Source organism: Mytilus trossulus, chromosome 14 (assembly GCF_036588685.1).
Source record: "Mytilus trossulus isolate FHL-02 chromosome 14, PNRI_Mtr1.1.1.hap1, whole genome shotgun sequence".
NCBI lineage: Eukaryota > Metazoa > Mollusca > Bivalvia > Mytilida > Mytilidae > Mytilus > Mytilus trossulus.
The window spans coordinates 49517881-49531397 of NC_086386.1; the positions used below are offsets into that span (position 1 = coordinate 49517881).

Consider the following 13517-nt stretch of genomic DNA (forward strand, 5'->3'; position numbering starts at 1 on the left):
CACACTTGTACATTGCCTTGTTGAGGAAGGCTGTCATGTTGTAAAGCATTGGATTTCCCACACTTGTACATTGCCTTGTTGAGGAAGGCTGTCATGTTGTAAAGCATTGGATTTCCCACACTTGTACATTGCCTTGTTGAGGAAGGCTGTCATGTTGTAAAGCATTGGATTTCCCACACTTGTACATTGTCGTGTTGAGGTAGGCTGTCATGTTGTAAAGCATTAAATTTCCCACACTTGTACATTGCCTTGTTGAGGAAGGCTGTCATGTTGTTAAGCATTAGATTTCCAACACTTGTACATTGCCTTGTTGAGGAAGGCTGTCATGTTGTAAAGCATTGGATTTCCCACACTTGTACATTGCCTTGTTGAGGAATGCTGTCATATTGTAAAGCATTGGATTTACCACACTTGTACATTGCCTTGTTGAGGAAGGCTGTCATGTTGTAAAGCATTGGATTTCCCACACTTGTACATTGCCTTGTTGAGGAATGCTGGCATGTTGTAAAGCATTAGATTTCCCACACTTGTACATTGCCTTGTTGAGGAATGCTGTCATATTATAAAGCATTGTATTTCCCACACTTGTACATTGCCTTGTTGAGGAAGGCTTTCATGTTGTAAAGCATTGGATTTCCCACACTTGTACATTGCCTTGTTGAGGAAGGCTGTCATGTTGTTAAGCATTAGATTTCCAACACTTGTACATTGCCTTGTTGAGGAAGGCTGTCATGTTGTAAAGCATTGGATTTCCCACACTTGTACATTGCCTTGTTGAGGAAGGCTGTCATATTGTAAAGCATTGGATTTCCCACACTTGTACATTGCCTTGTTGAGGAAGGCTGTCATGTTGTAAAGCATTGGATTTCCCACACTTGTACATTGCCTTGTTGAGGAATGCTGTCATGTTGTAAAGCATTGGATTTTCCACACTTGTACATTGCCTTGTTGAGGAATGCTGTCATATTGTAAAGCATTGGATTTCCCACACTTGTACATTGCCTTGTTGAGGAATGCTGTCATATTGTAAAGCATTGGATTTCCCACACTTGTACATTGCCTTGTTGAGGAAGGCTGTCATGTTGTAAAGCATTGGATTTCCCACACTTGTACATTGCCTTGTTGAGGAAGGCTGTCATGTTGTAAAGCATTGGATTTCACGCAAATTTGAATAAAGTATTAAGAAGACTCTTGAAACTTTTGTCCTCTTTCACATGTAACACCTGTCTCATATTTAACGTGGCCTTTTCCTAACCTAAAAAAGTGCCCTGCTCTCTACTGGCATCATGCCCCTTTCAATATCTAGCTGGAGAACTGTATTAAGTATCTTTTTCTACTACTGGGGTACTTGAATAAAAAGGGTATATATTAGTTGAATAATATATAATTAGCAGAAGCGTCACGTTTTAATTCACAATCATAACATTGAAATTTGTTCTTGATAGTTAGAATTTAAACATATTTTTTCAGTTGGTACATGTATAACACAAACAAATGTGTTTCTTGTTAACAAGTTTTGTCATAAAAATGAGATTTTATGCTTTGTTTATGTGAATCTTCCTTAATACACACCCTTTATGAACACACCCATCACTTAAATGTTTTGATATTAATCTTGATCTGTCAGGTGTTTGTTATGATCATAATTATGATATACTTGTCAAATAGGATCGTAGGAATCTAGATATAGTAGACAGTTATCTTCTTTTTGAAATACTAAACTGGCTTAACATGTAGACATGCAACATTTAATCATAAAAAGATACCAGCTTTATGGCATCTGACATATTTTTATGATATAAAATTTCCCAAAACTTAATATTAAATCGTCAAAATGTGAAGGTTTTATGAAATTATTTTGGGGCTGAGTCATTTTATGCGGTCAAATATAGTGTAGCCATCTTCAGAGTTAAATTTGTAATTTTTTGCTGATCAGAAAAAATGTTAGGTTTAAAGATGTTAATCAATTAAACAGGCCAACACATCCTATAGATAGGTTGTAGCTAAAGTTATTTCCCTTGTCAACCCTTTGTGAGATGGAAATAATTGATTTACTTATTTGACTTAGCAAATTGAAAAATGCAGTACGAAAAAATCAGACTAAAGATCTGTACTTGATCTTTGTGATGAATCAAGTTCAACTAAAGCTAAAAGAAATAAAAAATGTTCTAAAAACAACTTTTTTTTCTATATAGCTATCATTCAGTTTAACAAGTTAAATTTGGCTGAGTTACGACAGAGTTTGTGCTTGCAGAAACTCCAACATTGCGAAAAAAAAAAGGAGGTAAAAACAGACCCAGTTAATTCAGCTGTAACCTGTATCTATTGTATAAGTGGATTGACTGTAAAGGAGAATTTTCAATGCAATTTGAACTATTCCCTCATAACAAGCTACTTATCAACTAATCAAACAGAATTATTACAAGGGTTCTTCCAAGTACTGGGAAATTGATACTGTTCTGTCTTCAGATTTTGCAACCATTGAAATGTTTTCTTTAAGTATGTAATTAGTTATTTCTGTTTATTTCAGATTTAGATGAATCTCCAACAGTAACATTAGAAACAGTAAATAAAATAGGCTCAGCTGCATTGTTATCTCTACAAAGGATAAAAGCAGCTTCAGAGTAAGTAAAATGAACTTTATATGGTCAAAGAAAGATAACTCTTATAATGTTAAAGGTTAATTTTTATGATATATGCATTTTTAACATTCATAACTTTTCTTTATGAATTTTATCAAATTCCACATATTCAATAAAGCATATGGCTATACTTTATTGTACTATTTTCTTCCAGTTAGAATTGAGTGAGATGTGTTTGTATCTAAGTCTTCTGATTAAACTAATGGACTGAGATGATATGTGTATTTGTAATTAACTTTTTCAAGTGGTGAAAACTATTTTAACTCAGAAATGTTTTTGTTAGCATTATCATTAGAATAAGTAGGTATGGTATGTTGAACCTGAAGCCCAAAATTATATTATACGGTGTTTATATATCTCAACTTGTACGATTCGCTCGTGTATGTAACAATGTTTTAGATTTTAACGAGAGAAATTTATGTATTACTGAAAAATTATTACACCAGGGTTTTCGATATCACAAACTAGTCAAAACATTTACTAAATTTTATCATCGGTATAAAGACATCATTCGTAAATATAGCTCAACATGCAGACTTTTTATACGTTCAGGTATTTCACATCCAATTTTTTATGGAAATATTCTTTATAAAGCACAAAGGTGTCAGTATTCACCTCATAAACTTACAAAACCTTTGAATAGACTTATTAAGAAGGGATATAATTACGATACTGTTGTCAAGTCATTAAAGATTGCATATTTTGGCGTTAATATTGAGTCACTGATAAGGTCTTTGCGTCGGAACTAAACACATTTATTCTAAAAACAGTTGTTGGCATGACACGGGTTATGTTCTTCTCATATATGTTATGATGGTATGATACTAAACCCCTTACGGGAAGGATTGTGCCTGATGTTCATATGATGAAATCATAATCTTTCAGTCAGTTTAATTGAAGTCTGGAGCTGGCATGTCAGTTAACTGCTAGTAGTCTGTTGTTATTTATATATTATTGTCATTTTGTTTATTTTCTTTGGTTACATCTTCTGACATCAGACTCGGACTTCTCTTGAACTGAATTTTAATGTGCGTATTGTTATGCTTTTACTTTTCTACACTGGTTAGAGGTATAGGGGGAGGGTTGAGATCTCACAAACATGTTTAACCCCGCCGCATTTTTGCGCCTGTCCCAAGTCAGGAGCCTCTGGCCTTTGTTAGTCTTGTATTATTTAAATTTTAGTTTCTTGTGTACAATTTGGAAATTAGTATGGCGTTCATTATCACTGAACTAGTATATATTTGTTTAGGGGCCAGCTGAAGGACGCCTCCGGGTGCGGGAATTTCTCGCTACATTGAAGACCTGTTGGTGACCTTCTGCTGTTGTGTTTTTTTATTTTGGTCGGGTTGTTGTCTCTTTGACACATTCCCCATTTCCATTCTCAATTTTATTATATATATTTTATTTACTTTTTCAGTAAATTTAAGTCGCTAGATACATGTAACAACAACACAGCACCATCACCTCAGCCAATCACAAATCCCTATCATTTATCCCCTGTGCCAAATTGTGACCCCTTTATTGATAGAGAGAAGAAGAGGCGTGTTCATCGATGTGATTTTGATGGCTGTAATAAAGTATATACAAAAAGTTCCCACCTAAAAGCTCATAGACGAACACATACAGGTATGTCATTATATTAGAATCTCATCAATTCCATTACCAGAATTGTTTTTACTATACACTGAGTTTTTTATGTGCTTTACACATTTAAAAGGCAAGCTTAAGGCCCTGAATCCTCAAAAAAATATTTTTTTATAAGGTAGGTTGTAATAATGTTAGCCAGTGAATTAAGAAAAGTGAGAAGAAAATTTGATTTTCTCACTGTGTTGAAGACTCATTGGTGGTGGCCTTCTGCTGTTTTTTTGCTCTTTAGTTGGGTTGTTGTCTCTTTGGCACATTCCCCATCTCCATTCTGAATTTTATGAAGCAAAAATGTCATTGAATACAAGGAAGTTACCTATTTATAAAAGAACTTTAATTTCTGTGCTTCATATTGATAACGATACATGAGGGTGCTTGATTTACTGGAACGCTTAGACCTTGTAGCAAGGTCAAATTGTTCCTAAGTTTCCACTCAAAAATTGGGCAGCAACACCATTCCAAATTGTCACATGACTCTTATTTCTAGTTGACAAACACTCAAAGCACTATTGCTGAGTCAGCACTCCTGACAAATTCTCTTTATTCTTTAATATGTAAAGTCATGAATCTTTGAATGAATGGATTTTTTAAACCACTATATCGTATTATATCAGGGTAGCAATTTTAGTCCCATAAATTTGTTGGTGCTTGTACATTGATACTGTAATTGTAAAATAAGAAATAAAAATTCTTTCTAATGACCTCATAAAACTTTTGGACAAAACACTGTCATTGAGTGCCCGTCAGTGGAGGTATAAAATTTTACTCTCTTTATCATTTTAATTTTGTATTCTATGTACCAGGCTGTGTATTTTAGAAAATGAAAATTAAGACCCTGTAATTACATACTTCAATATTCACTTTATGAATTAAAGGGATATAAAGTTAAAAGGTAGATAGATGTCTTTTTCCTGAAATGTGAGACAACATTACTCATTAAATTTTTTGTGAGGTATTGTTATGAAAATGAAGATATTTGCCACTGAAAACAAGATTTTTTTTATAAAAGATCTTTTGTAATTCAAAATCTGATATTTTCATTGACGCATGGAGATATATGTTTGAAAGAGGAAGAATGAATGAAAAATGTCTGAAAAGTTTTTTGAACTATAAAAAAGTTATGTTTTTTGGAAGAAATGACATCATCTTATTTTGCCTCTTTTAAAAGAAGCTTTATAGTACAATTTAAAAACCCATTTGATAAATAACAAGGCTGGATTTTGAATAAAAAAAATCGATTATTATACTGCATTTTTATGCAAAAAAAAATTCCTACATTGTAAATTTTCAGATTCATTTATAATGAGATATTCAATATACAGTATATACCTATATCCCTAAGGGTTGTCTATTAAGGAAATTATTATATTTATTACTATTGTTTAATAATAAATACTCTTAAATCATTGCAAACTAGATTTAAATATCCCATTTCTGAAATTAATCTACTTTCCTGGTAAATTGATACCTCCCCCAAGTAGAAAATTCCAATTTATAAATTTAAATGTCATTTAAATAAACATTTAGTAATTGGGTGCCTGTTATATATTTTTCGGTATTGTCACACCCATATGTAAAATTATGTTATCTGTCTATCAGCTAGACCCCTGTACTGTTTCCTTACAAAACGAAAAAAACATATTTTTTTTGGTATTGAAGAATGCGGAAAATTTCCTTCCTACTATAGCAATGAAAAATAAATTAAAGAAAATATTATTCATAATGTTTGAACCTAGTTTTAAGATAAAAATTAATTAAGTTTGAGGAAAAAACATTATCTTTTAATAGAAACAATGTGTTACAGGGTAAATTTAAATTAGTTATTGACAGTTTTTAAGGACATAATATAATAATAAGAAGATGTGCTATGATTGCCAATGAGACAATGTTTGGTTTTTAATTATTATGTGGTTGATTCAAAAAATAGATTTTTTTTTTTAAATTCCATATTTTTTTATTGTTTTAGGTGAAAAACCTTATGTATGTAATTGGGAAGGGTGTACTTGGAGATTTGCAAGATCTGACGAATTAACACGGCATTACAGAAAACATACAGGAGACAAACCATTTAAATGTAACGTGTGTGAACGGGCATTCTCACGCTCAGACCATCTGTCGCTACACATGAAGAGGCATTGAGGTAACTATCTACAGTAATATGTAAAGTTTGAACCATGTTTATGCTGTTTTGCAACAAGTAATGAACAGTTACATTCAGAAGGGTCCATTGATGTGTATATGGATAAATAGAGATGTGATGTAGGCATCAATGGGACAGAAAACTATGACACAAAAAAAACCAAAAGAAATTCAAAAGTCAACTTACAGCCTTCCACTCCAGACAAATGTCTGCATATTGTCAAACTCCAAATAAAGCTTTATAGTCTTAGATATTCCTTGTTGGTGAGAGTTAAGTGCCAGTCTGCCTAAGAATCAGGCAGTGGTGAAAACATGACCAAAAAACCCCACCCAATTTGACATTGATTTCAGTTCATAAAATGTAGTTATGCACAAAAATAACATTTATTTCCATTATCTGTTCTGGTAATAGAAGATACAATTTGGTTGAAATGCACTAGAAATTAACGAATAAGGGGAGATAACTCTGTAATTTGCTATAATTTGCTATCATTTTAACCAATTTTCTAACCAAGTTATTTGATATTACCAGACACACACAAACGAAAGACCAATTATTTTTAACTCAGGACGATGGTTACTATTAAATAGCATGATTAGCTCGGTGGTTTTTTTCTGATAATGTTTTGATTTTTCCCTAAATTGCCTGATTCTTACAAAGACTGGCACTTAAAACTGTTTTGTGATTGCTGAAGTACAAAAGCAATTGAAGGTTTTGCATGATTTTTTTTGAAAATATCTCCTCTGCTTTTTTATGAAAAAAAAATGTTTTTGTTCTTAGAATGATACATTCAGTTAATCATATCTCAAGTGTGTTATGAAGGAAATAAATGTTTCTAGAAACATGTATGTTTCACATATAATGCACTTTTGGAAAAGGTTCAAAGTCTAAAATTGTCTGTTCACATCACCTCCATACACTGACAGAACTCAGAGACCACCACTCCTTGGGATGACTTAGTACAAACAGATAAAATGTTAACTGGTGTATTCCCTGTGTCAGTATAACAAACAACAAAAAAGTGTCAAATCAAACAATAGTACCTTTTTCACTCAGTGACAGTGCAATTTGTGTGTCTTTAAAAAAAAGAGATAAAAATTATAATTTATGAATGATAACTGTTGTTCAAAGAGTACATAGTATTAGGTTTACATGTAACCGGTACATATTGTTAGTATATTTCGGTACTTTGTACTGTAAATCGGTAAACTCATTGTTACTCAGCTATTTGATACAATTTTGTTTCGCTTCAGTGATTTTATTTAAAATTCAGGAATTAAAGTTGTTTGTTCGGATGAAGTCACTTCCCATTGTATTGAAAAACAAATATGTTTACTTTAAATTTCCAAGATATTGATAGGAAAATCCTAATCCATTTAGAATTTAAAAAAAAAATTCCCAGTGGTTGAGGATTGTAGAGAATTACAATTTTCCAAGTGGGTGCAGATTGTAAAGAATATCCATCATTGAATATGAGTCTACAGACATGATAGATTATCTTATAACATTACTTTTACGCAGCAACCATTTGATTTTCAAGGAATTTTTTTCTTGACAACCTTTTTTTTTCGCCTTTGGTGGAAGACAATCTATTTTTTTGGCGACAAGTCTAAACAACTTTTTTCTTTCAATTTTAGCATTACATATAGTGGCAGCTGAGGGTGAATCAAACATTTTTTTTTCTCAGGGTCAAAAACAAATTATTTTTTTCTCCAAAAACTGGAAACAACTTTTTTTCCAAAAAAATCCATAGCCATAACCCCCCCCCCCCCCGAAAATCAAATGGTTGCTGCCTTAATAGATTTCAAATCTAGCTACAAAATTTCATGAATGTCATTAATCATTCTTGATGTTTCTTCATGTTTTTCTTTTCTTTTCAGATCCAGGCAATGGTTAATTTGAATTGTTCTTGTCAAACAAGAATACCTATTTTTTCCTGTTAGCTGTATGAGGTGACATTACTTCACTGATGCTACAGATTTTTCCTGTTAGCTGTATGAGGTGACATTACTTCACTGATGCTACAGATTTTTCCTGTTAGCCATATGGTGTTGATATTACTTCACTGAAGCTGCAGAAGACAAAATGTGCAATGTTCCAGGCCCTGATTATGTATTGATACATAGACCCAACAATTTATATTTGTATCATTAAAAAAACCTATTTACCTAGATGTCAGGGCTACTACTGTTATTGGTGCATTACCATTTTATGTTCATCAGAGACATGGTTTACATACTTTCAGATACAAATGTTTATACAAGTATTTAAAGTCATGTGGACAGAATGTGTTGTCACATGTTGATCATGTGACTCATATTGTTAGAGCAGGTTTCTATATCAGAATATTAACCATATAAAATATTGGATTGGTAATTTTATATTGTTTGATATTTAGCCTTTATACGCTAATCATGTTTAATGAAGTTATAATTATTTCTTGCAAATTGCATATGAAGTTAGTTATTTTACAATATGTTCAGTTTTCTAATAGTATTAAACTTATATTTAACTTCAATTTAAAAAAAATTAAAGTTGTGCTAAGAAAGACCACAGCACAAAGATCACATTATTTTCATATGCTTTTTTTTATATAAATTCCAGCTATTTCATAATTGACATTTCAATTTTTACAATTTCTTGGAATATAGGTCACAATATTGCTATGCTTACATCGCAGTTAGTACATGTACATGCCAGCTTGCATGCTTTGGCTAAAGCTGTGATATATTTTTCAGATCTCAACGATAATCAAAGTTTGATGCAATGAATTTTTTTAAAAAGCAAAATTACTTTTTGTTTCATGTGTATTTTTATTCTGAAGCATATGTCTTCCTAGTGAAAATATTCACAAATTTAGTTTGGCTTCAATTTCGAATATTTTATACACAAGTTTATATTTTTGAGAACATGTTACAATAATATTACAGATTTCACAAAGACTACAAGAGTGGAATATTTCACAAAAAAGATTTTGCTTTATTGTTGAATTGTTTTGTTATGCTTTTATTTTTTACACATTAGCAATAAAGTTTAACCGGTACATATATGTATATATATATGTGTATTATTCACTGCTGAATACCTGATACACAACACAAAGAATTTTTTAAACAAGATTTTGAAAGTTATTACTTATTTGTTATATTGTTATTGATGAGTAGTTGTTGTAAGTTGTTAAAAAACTGACTGTTATTTGAAAAAAATTGTATTGATATAGATTTTTTTTGTGTTTCCATGACATTTGTAAATAAGATTTGTGCTAAACATAAATCTGACTGCCAGTTTTCATGTTGTGAGAGTTTAAAAAGAGTTTAGTGTCAGTATCTCATGATCATTAGAATTTGGGCCTCACCCAATAGAACTAGATTTTTGGATTTTTTTGTAAAAAAAGAATGTTAGGTGTCTGTCTGATACTTTGATTCTGATTCCTAAAGAAGTAAAAGCCCTTCCCTCCTATAAATCAGTAACAATTTAGCATTTTTTCAATGCAATGATAATAAAGTTTTTATAATCCTTAACGTCACATTCTTTAGTACATTTGAAATAGACCCATTGAGAATTTGAATATCAGCTCTTTTTCAGTCATCTGGGAAAATCCAAAAAATAAAAATAAATTTTGAAAAACATAATACCTAATTAATTGTCTAGGAGAAAATTCTTGTAATCAACGGAATTATTTCAATCATTTATTGTAAAGAACTTTTTGCTTTAATCTTACAAATTAATCTCCAATAAAGCTTTTTTTTAGTGAAAATCCTGAAGAGAATTTGAGAACTTAAGATTTTTTTATACATTGTACAAGAAAATCTATTTTGAAATAATATAGGGATTGTTCACAAATAATTGTATATTAACATGATTTAGTGGGTCAAAGTTGTATCAATAAAAAAATGTTTATTTTGAAGTTCAGCCTTAAAATATGACTACAGTTTGTAACACACCAAGATTATTAGTTATGGTGGTATAAAATAAAGAGTGCTCTCCCCTATTCATACACAAACAAAACAGTCCTATTTAGAAATTCTACGAACTAATAGTTTTTATTTTTTCAAACTGCTGAATACTAGCAATACATTTTTTTTTTGAAATGCTGCATTATTTGTTGAGCAAAAGTATTGTAAATTCAGAAATAAATGCGTAAAAATGAGACAGGCTAATAATCAAAGTAATTAAACTCTCATTTTGAAATTTTTTATATGAATTAACCATGATTTTTATCAAAATCGCAAAAATTAAAATCGCATTTCAGTCTAAAATGACAATATCCTAATAATAAATGCACGCAATAATTTCAGAATTTACAGTATTTAATCCTTTTGAAAATACTGATATGCTTATTATAATTGTTTAATATAAACTTTATATCAATGATACACTTATAAAAACAGATTTTCAAAAATCAATTAAAAAAATGGGGGTCGGGTAGGGTTGAAAGGTGTCTTGTGATAAAGGATCAATTGTAAAATCTGAATGATATGTCTCAATCTGTTATTTTCTTGCCATTTTGCATATTTGTGATATAATGAGTATTTTTGAAAAACTGAAGAGTTAAAAAACAATGAAAAATGTACTAATTTGTTATCAAGTTTGGTAGATCAGTGGATTGCAAGATTTTTAAAAACAATAAGGTAATATTGGAAGTTGTTTGAATGGGGAAATAAAACGGAACCAGGAAAAACTGTAATTTCAAAGTAAGGAGATTTGAATGCTATTTTAATTGGTATTTGAAATTAGGCAATGAAAAAAGCTTTCATATTTCAAGAAATCAAGTAATATTTACTTAGGGATCATGTAAATGATGAATTTATCTGTTAATGTTCCCCCTAAGAAACATTATAGTGCATGATTCAAAGTTTTACAAATGTTAGCAAGATAGTGGAAAATGTTGGCAATTATCTTAAACAGGTTTACAATTATATAATTAGTGCTTTGTAAAACTGGTAAGAAATACTATTTCTTGCTTGGTAAACTTTTGTACGTAACCAAGCTCAGATGAGTTTTGATATTAACTGTGAGACTGGAACATAATCATGCTTTCTTATTGCATTTTGTTTGATTACTTATCAAGAGAATATGGACTGTGTTTGTCTGATTTATTAATTTACAGATAGTGGCATTTTAACAAAGTGTGGATTTGCATTGGGGGGTAAAGGGGGGGGGGGGTATGCATAGCCAAAGATGCATGCCCTGACAACACACCTAGTTTTACTTTTGTAGTTCATGCAATTTTCTCAGTTTTTGTTTTGTATCTTTACAATGAATTCTTGTATCTTTTTTTTTTATGAATTCTTGAAACTTACTGTAAATATATTTTATTTAAGAAATTGTTATATATATGGATATATATATAGCTACAAGTGTAAAGACATAAATACAAAATATACAAAAGATTTAATAATTAGGATTAGAAAGTACAGTGCTCTTATATAAATCCATCTCCCCAAATTCGAAAATAAAATTACAAGCTATGAATACATGCTGAGATTTGATAGTTGTTTCAATACTTTTGGCTCTAATTCATAGTATCATCTGGATATGTATTCAGTATGAGTAGACCCAAATTTTGGGGTAAAATATCGAATAGCAAACAAAAAACATCATTTTAGTTACATATTTCAGATAAACACAGTACATATTCTCTTGGTGTTTATAGTGTGCCAATGATGTGAGAATGATTTATCATTTTGTAGTAGAATTTATTTATTTAAGAATATTTTGTGCAATGTTGTGGATATGTTCTCAGAACTATACATGTCTATAAAAAATAAAGTAATATAAAATATATAAGTTTTATTTCTATATTATAAAAGGGAGGATATGGATTGCTAATGAGACAACTCTTCACAAGGTTTTATATACTATGGAATGCCAACAAAATTAAGACAAAAAAGTGTTTACAACCGCAATGTCACACTAGTTTATACATCCTTTTATGATTCTATCAATGGTTTGTTGATTTCCATATACTGGTTATTTCCCCCCCCCCCCCCCCCCCCCCTCTGTTTTTTAGTGTTTAAAACAATTTTTTAACTTCATCAGCTATAACACAGGGGCCAAATGTTATAGCCATATTGGTGGAGAAAGCTGGAGTGCCTCAATGTTATCACTGACCTTTTAAAGCACATCCTTTACCTCAATGAGCAGGCAAACAAATAATGTAAAACGTGAAATCACAAAAATACTGAACTCAGATGAAAATTCAAAACAGAAAGTGCCTTATCAAATGGTAAAATCAAATGATAAAACACATCAAACAAATGGACAACTGTCATATTCCTGACTTGGTACAGGCATTTTCAAATGTAGAAAATGGTTGACTAAACCTGGTTTTATAAAATGTCACAAATAGGGGAACAAGAACAAGACTAACCCAATCAAAAATTGGGGGTGATTTCTGGTGCGCTGGAATGGTGAGCAGATCCTGCTTCACATGTAGCACCTCTCATGTTGCTCATGTTATTACAAAGCCAGTAAATAGTCTTAGTTCAGTAGGTCACTTTATATGTAGTTATGACAAAGTGTAAGTAAGATTAAATGACCTACCGACTGTTTATAGTATCTGAGAACCAGACCTAACAATGAAAACTTAAAATTGACCAATGAAACATGAAGATTAGGTGATGGTAAGATGAACCCTGGTAGACAGACCTTCCAATCAATCGACACTCATACTATGGTTTACCTTTTGTTTAAATTATCTAAGAAATGAATGAACCCTGCCAGAGAGACCTGTACATCTTGCAACCTCTAAAACAATTAAATTTACCTTTTGCTAAGATAAACCATGCTAGACTGACATGTAGATCCGATTATTCCATATACCAAATTCAGTGGACAATTGTATATAGTATCTAAGATACAGTCTGGACCACATAATATTAACCTTGATTGATAAAACAAGTGATCAAGGTCAAGTAAACTCAGCATGCCAAACATGCAGATCTTACAATAATTAGGTCTTTCCACTTTTCTGTTGAACGACCTATTGTATCTGTTCTGATTATTATTAAAACAAAATTTCAGACAAATTTTGTTCTTGCGATAAATGTTTGTTTCGCAATATGGCGCTTAAATATTTCTCATATTGT

At 31.2% G+C, this 13517-nt stretch overlaps 1 protein-coding gene across 8 annotated transcripts in view; it reads left to right on the forward strand.

The window, feature by feature from the left end:
- The window catches only part of LOC134696016 (Krueppel-like factor 6), a 54342-nt gene extending 42131 nt beyond the window's left edge, over positions 1-12211 (forward strand). For 7 of the 8 annotated variants that reach the window (XM_063557548.1, XM_063557549.1, XM_063557554.1 and 4 more), the window contains 4 exons: positions 2531-2624; positions 4060-4268; positions 6253-6426; positions 8307-12211. In XM_063557548.1, coding sequence (XP_063413618.1) covers positions 2531-2624; positions 4060-4268; positions 6253-6425 — 476 coding nt within the window. In that variant the 3' untranslated portion in view covers position 6426; positions 8307-12211. The remainder of the gene's footprint in view (positions 1-2530; positions 2625-4059; positions 4269-6252; positions 6427-8306) is intronic. The other variant, XR_010102885.1, reaches the window with a different exon arrangement.
- Positions 12212-13517: the final 1306 nt, after the last annotated feature.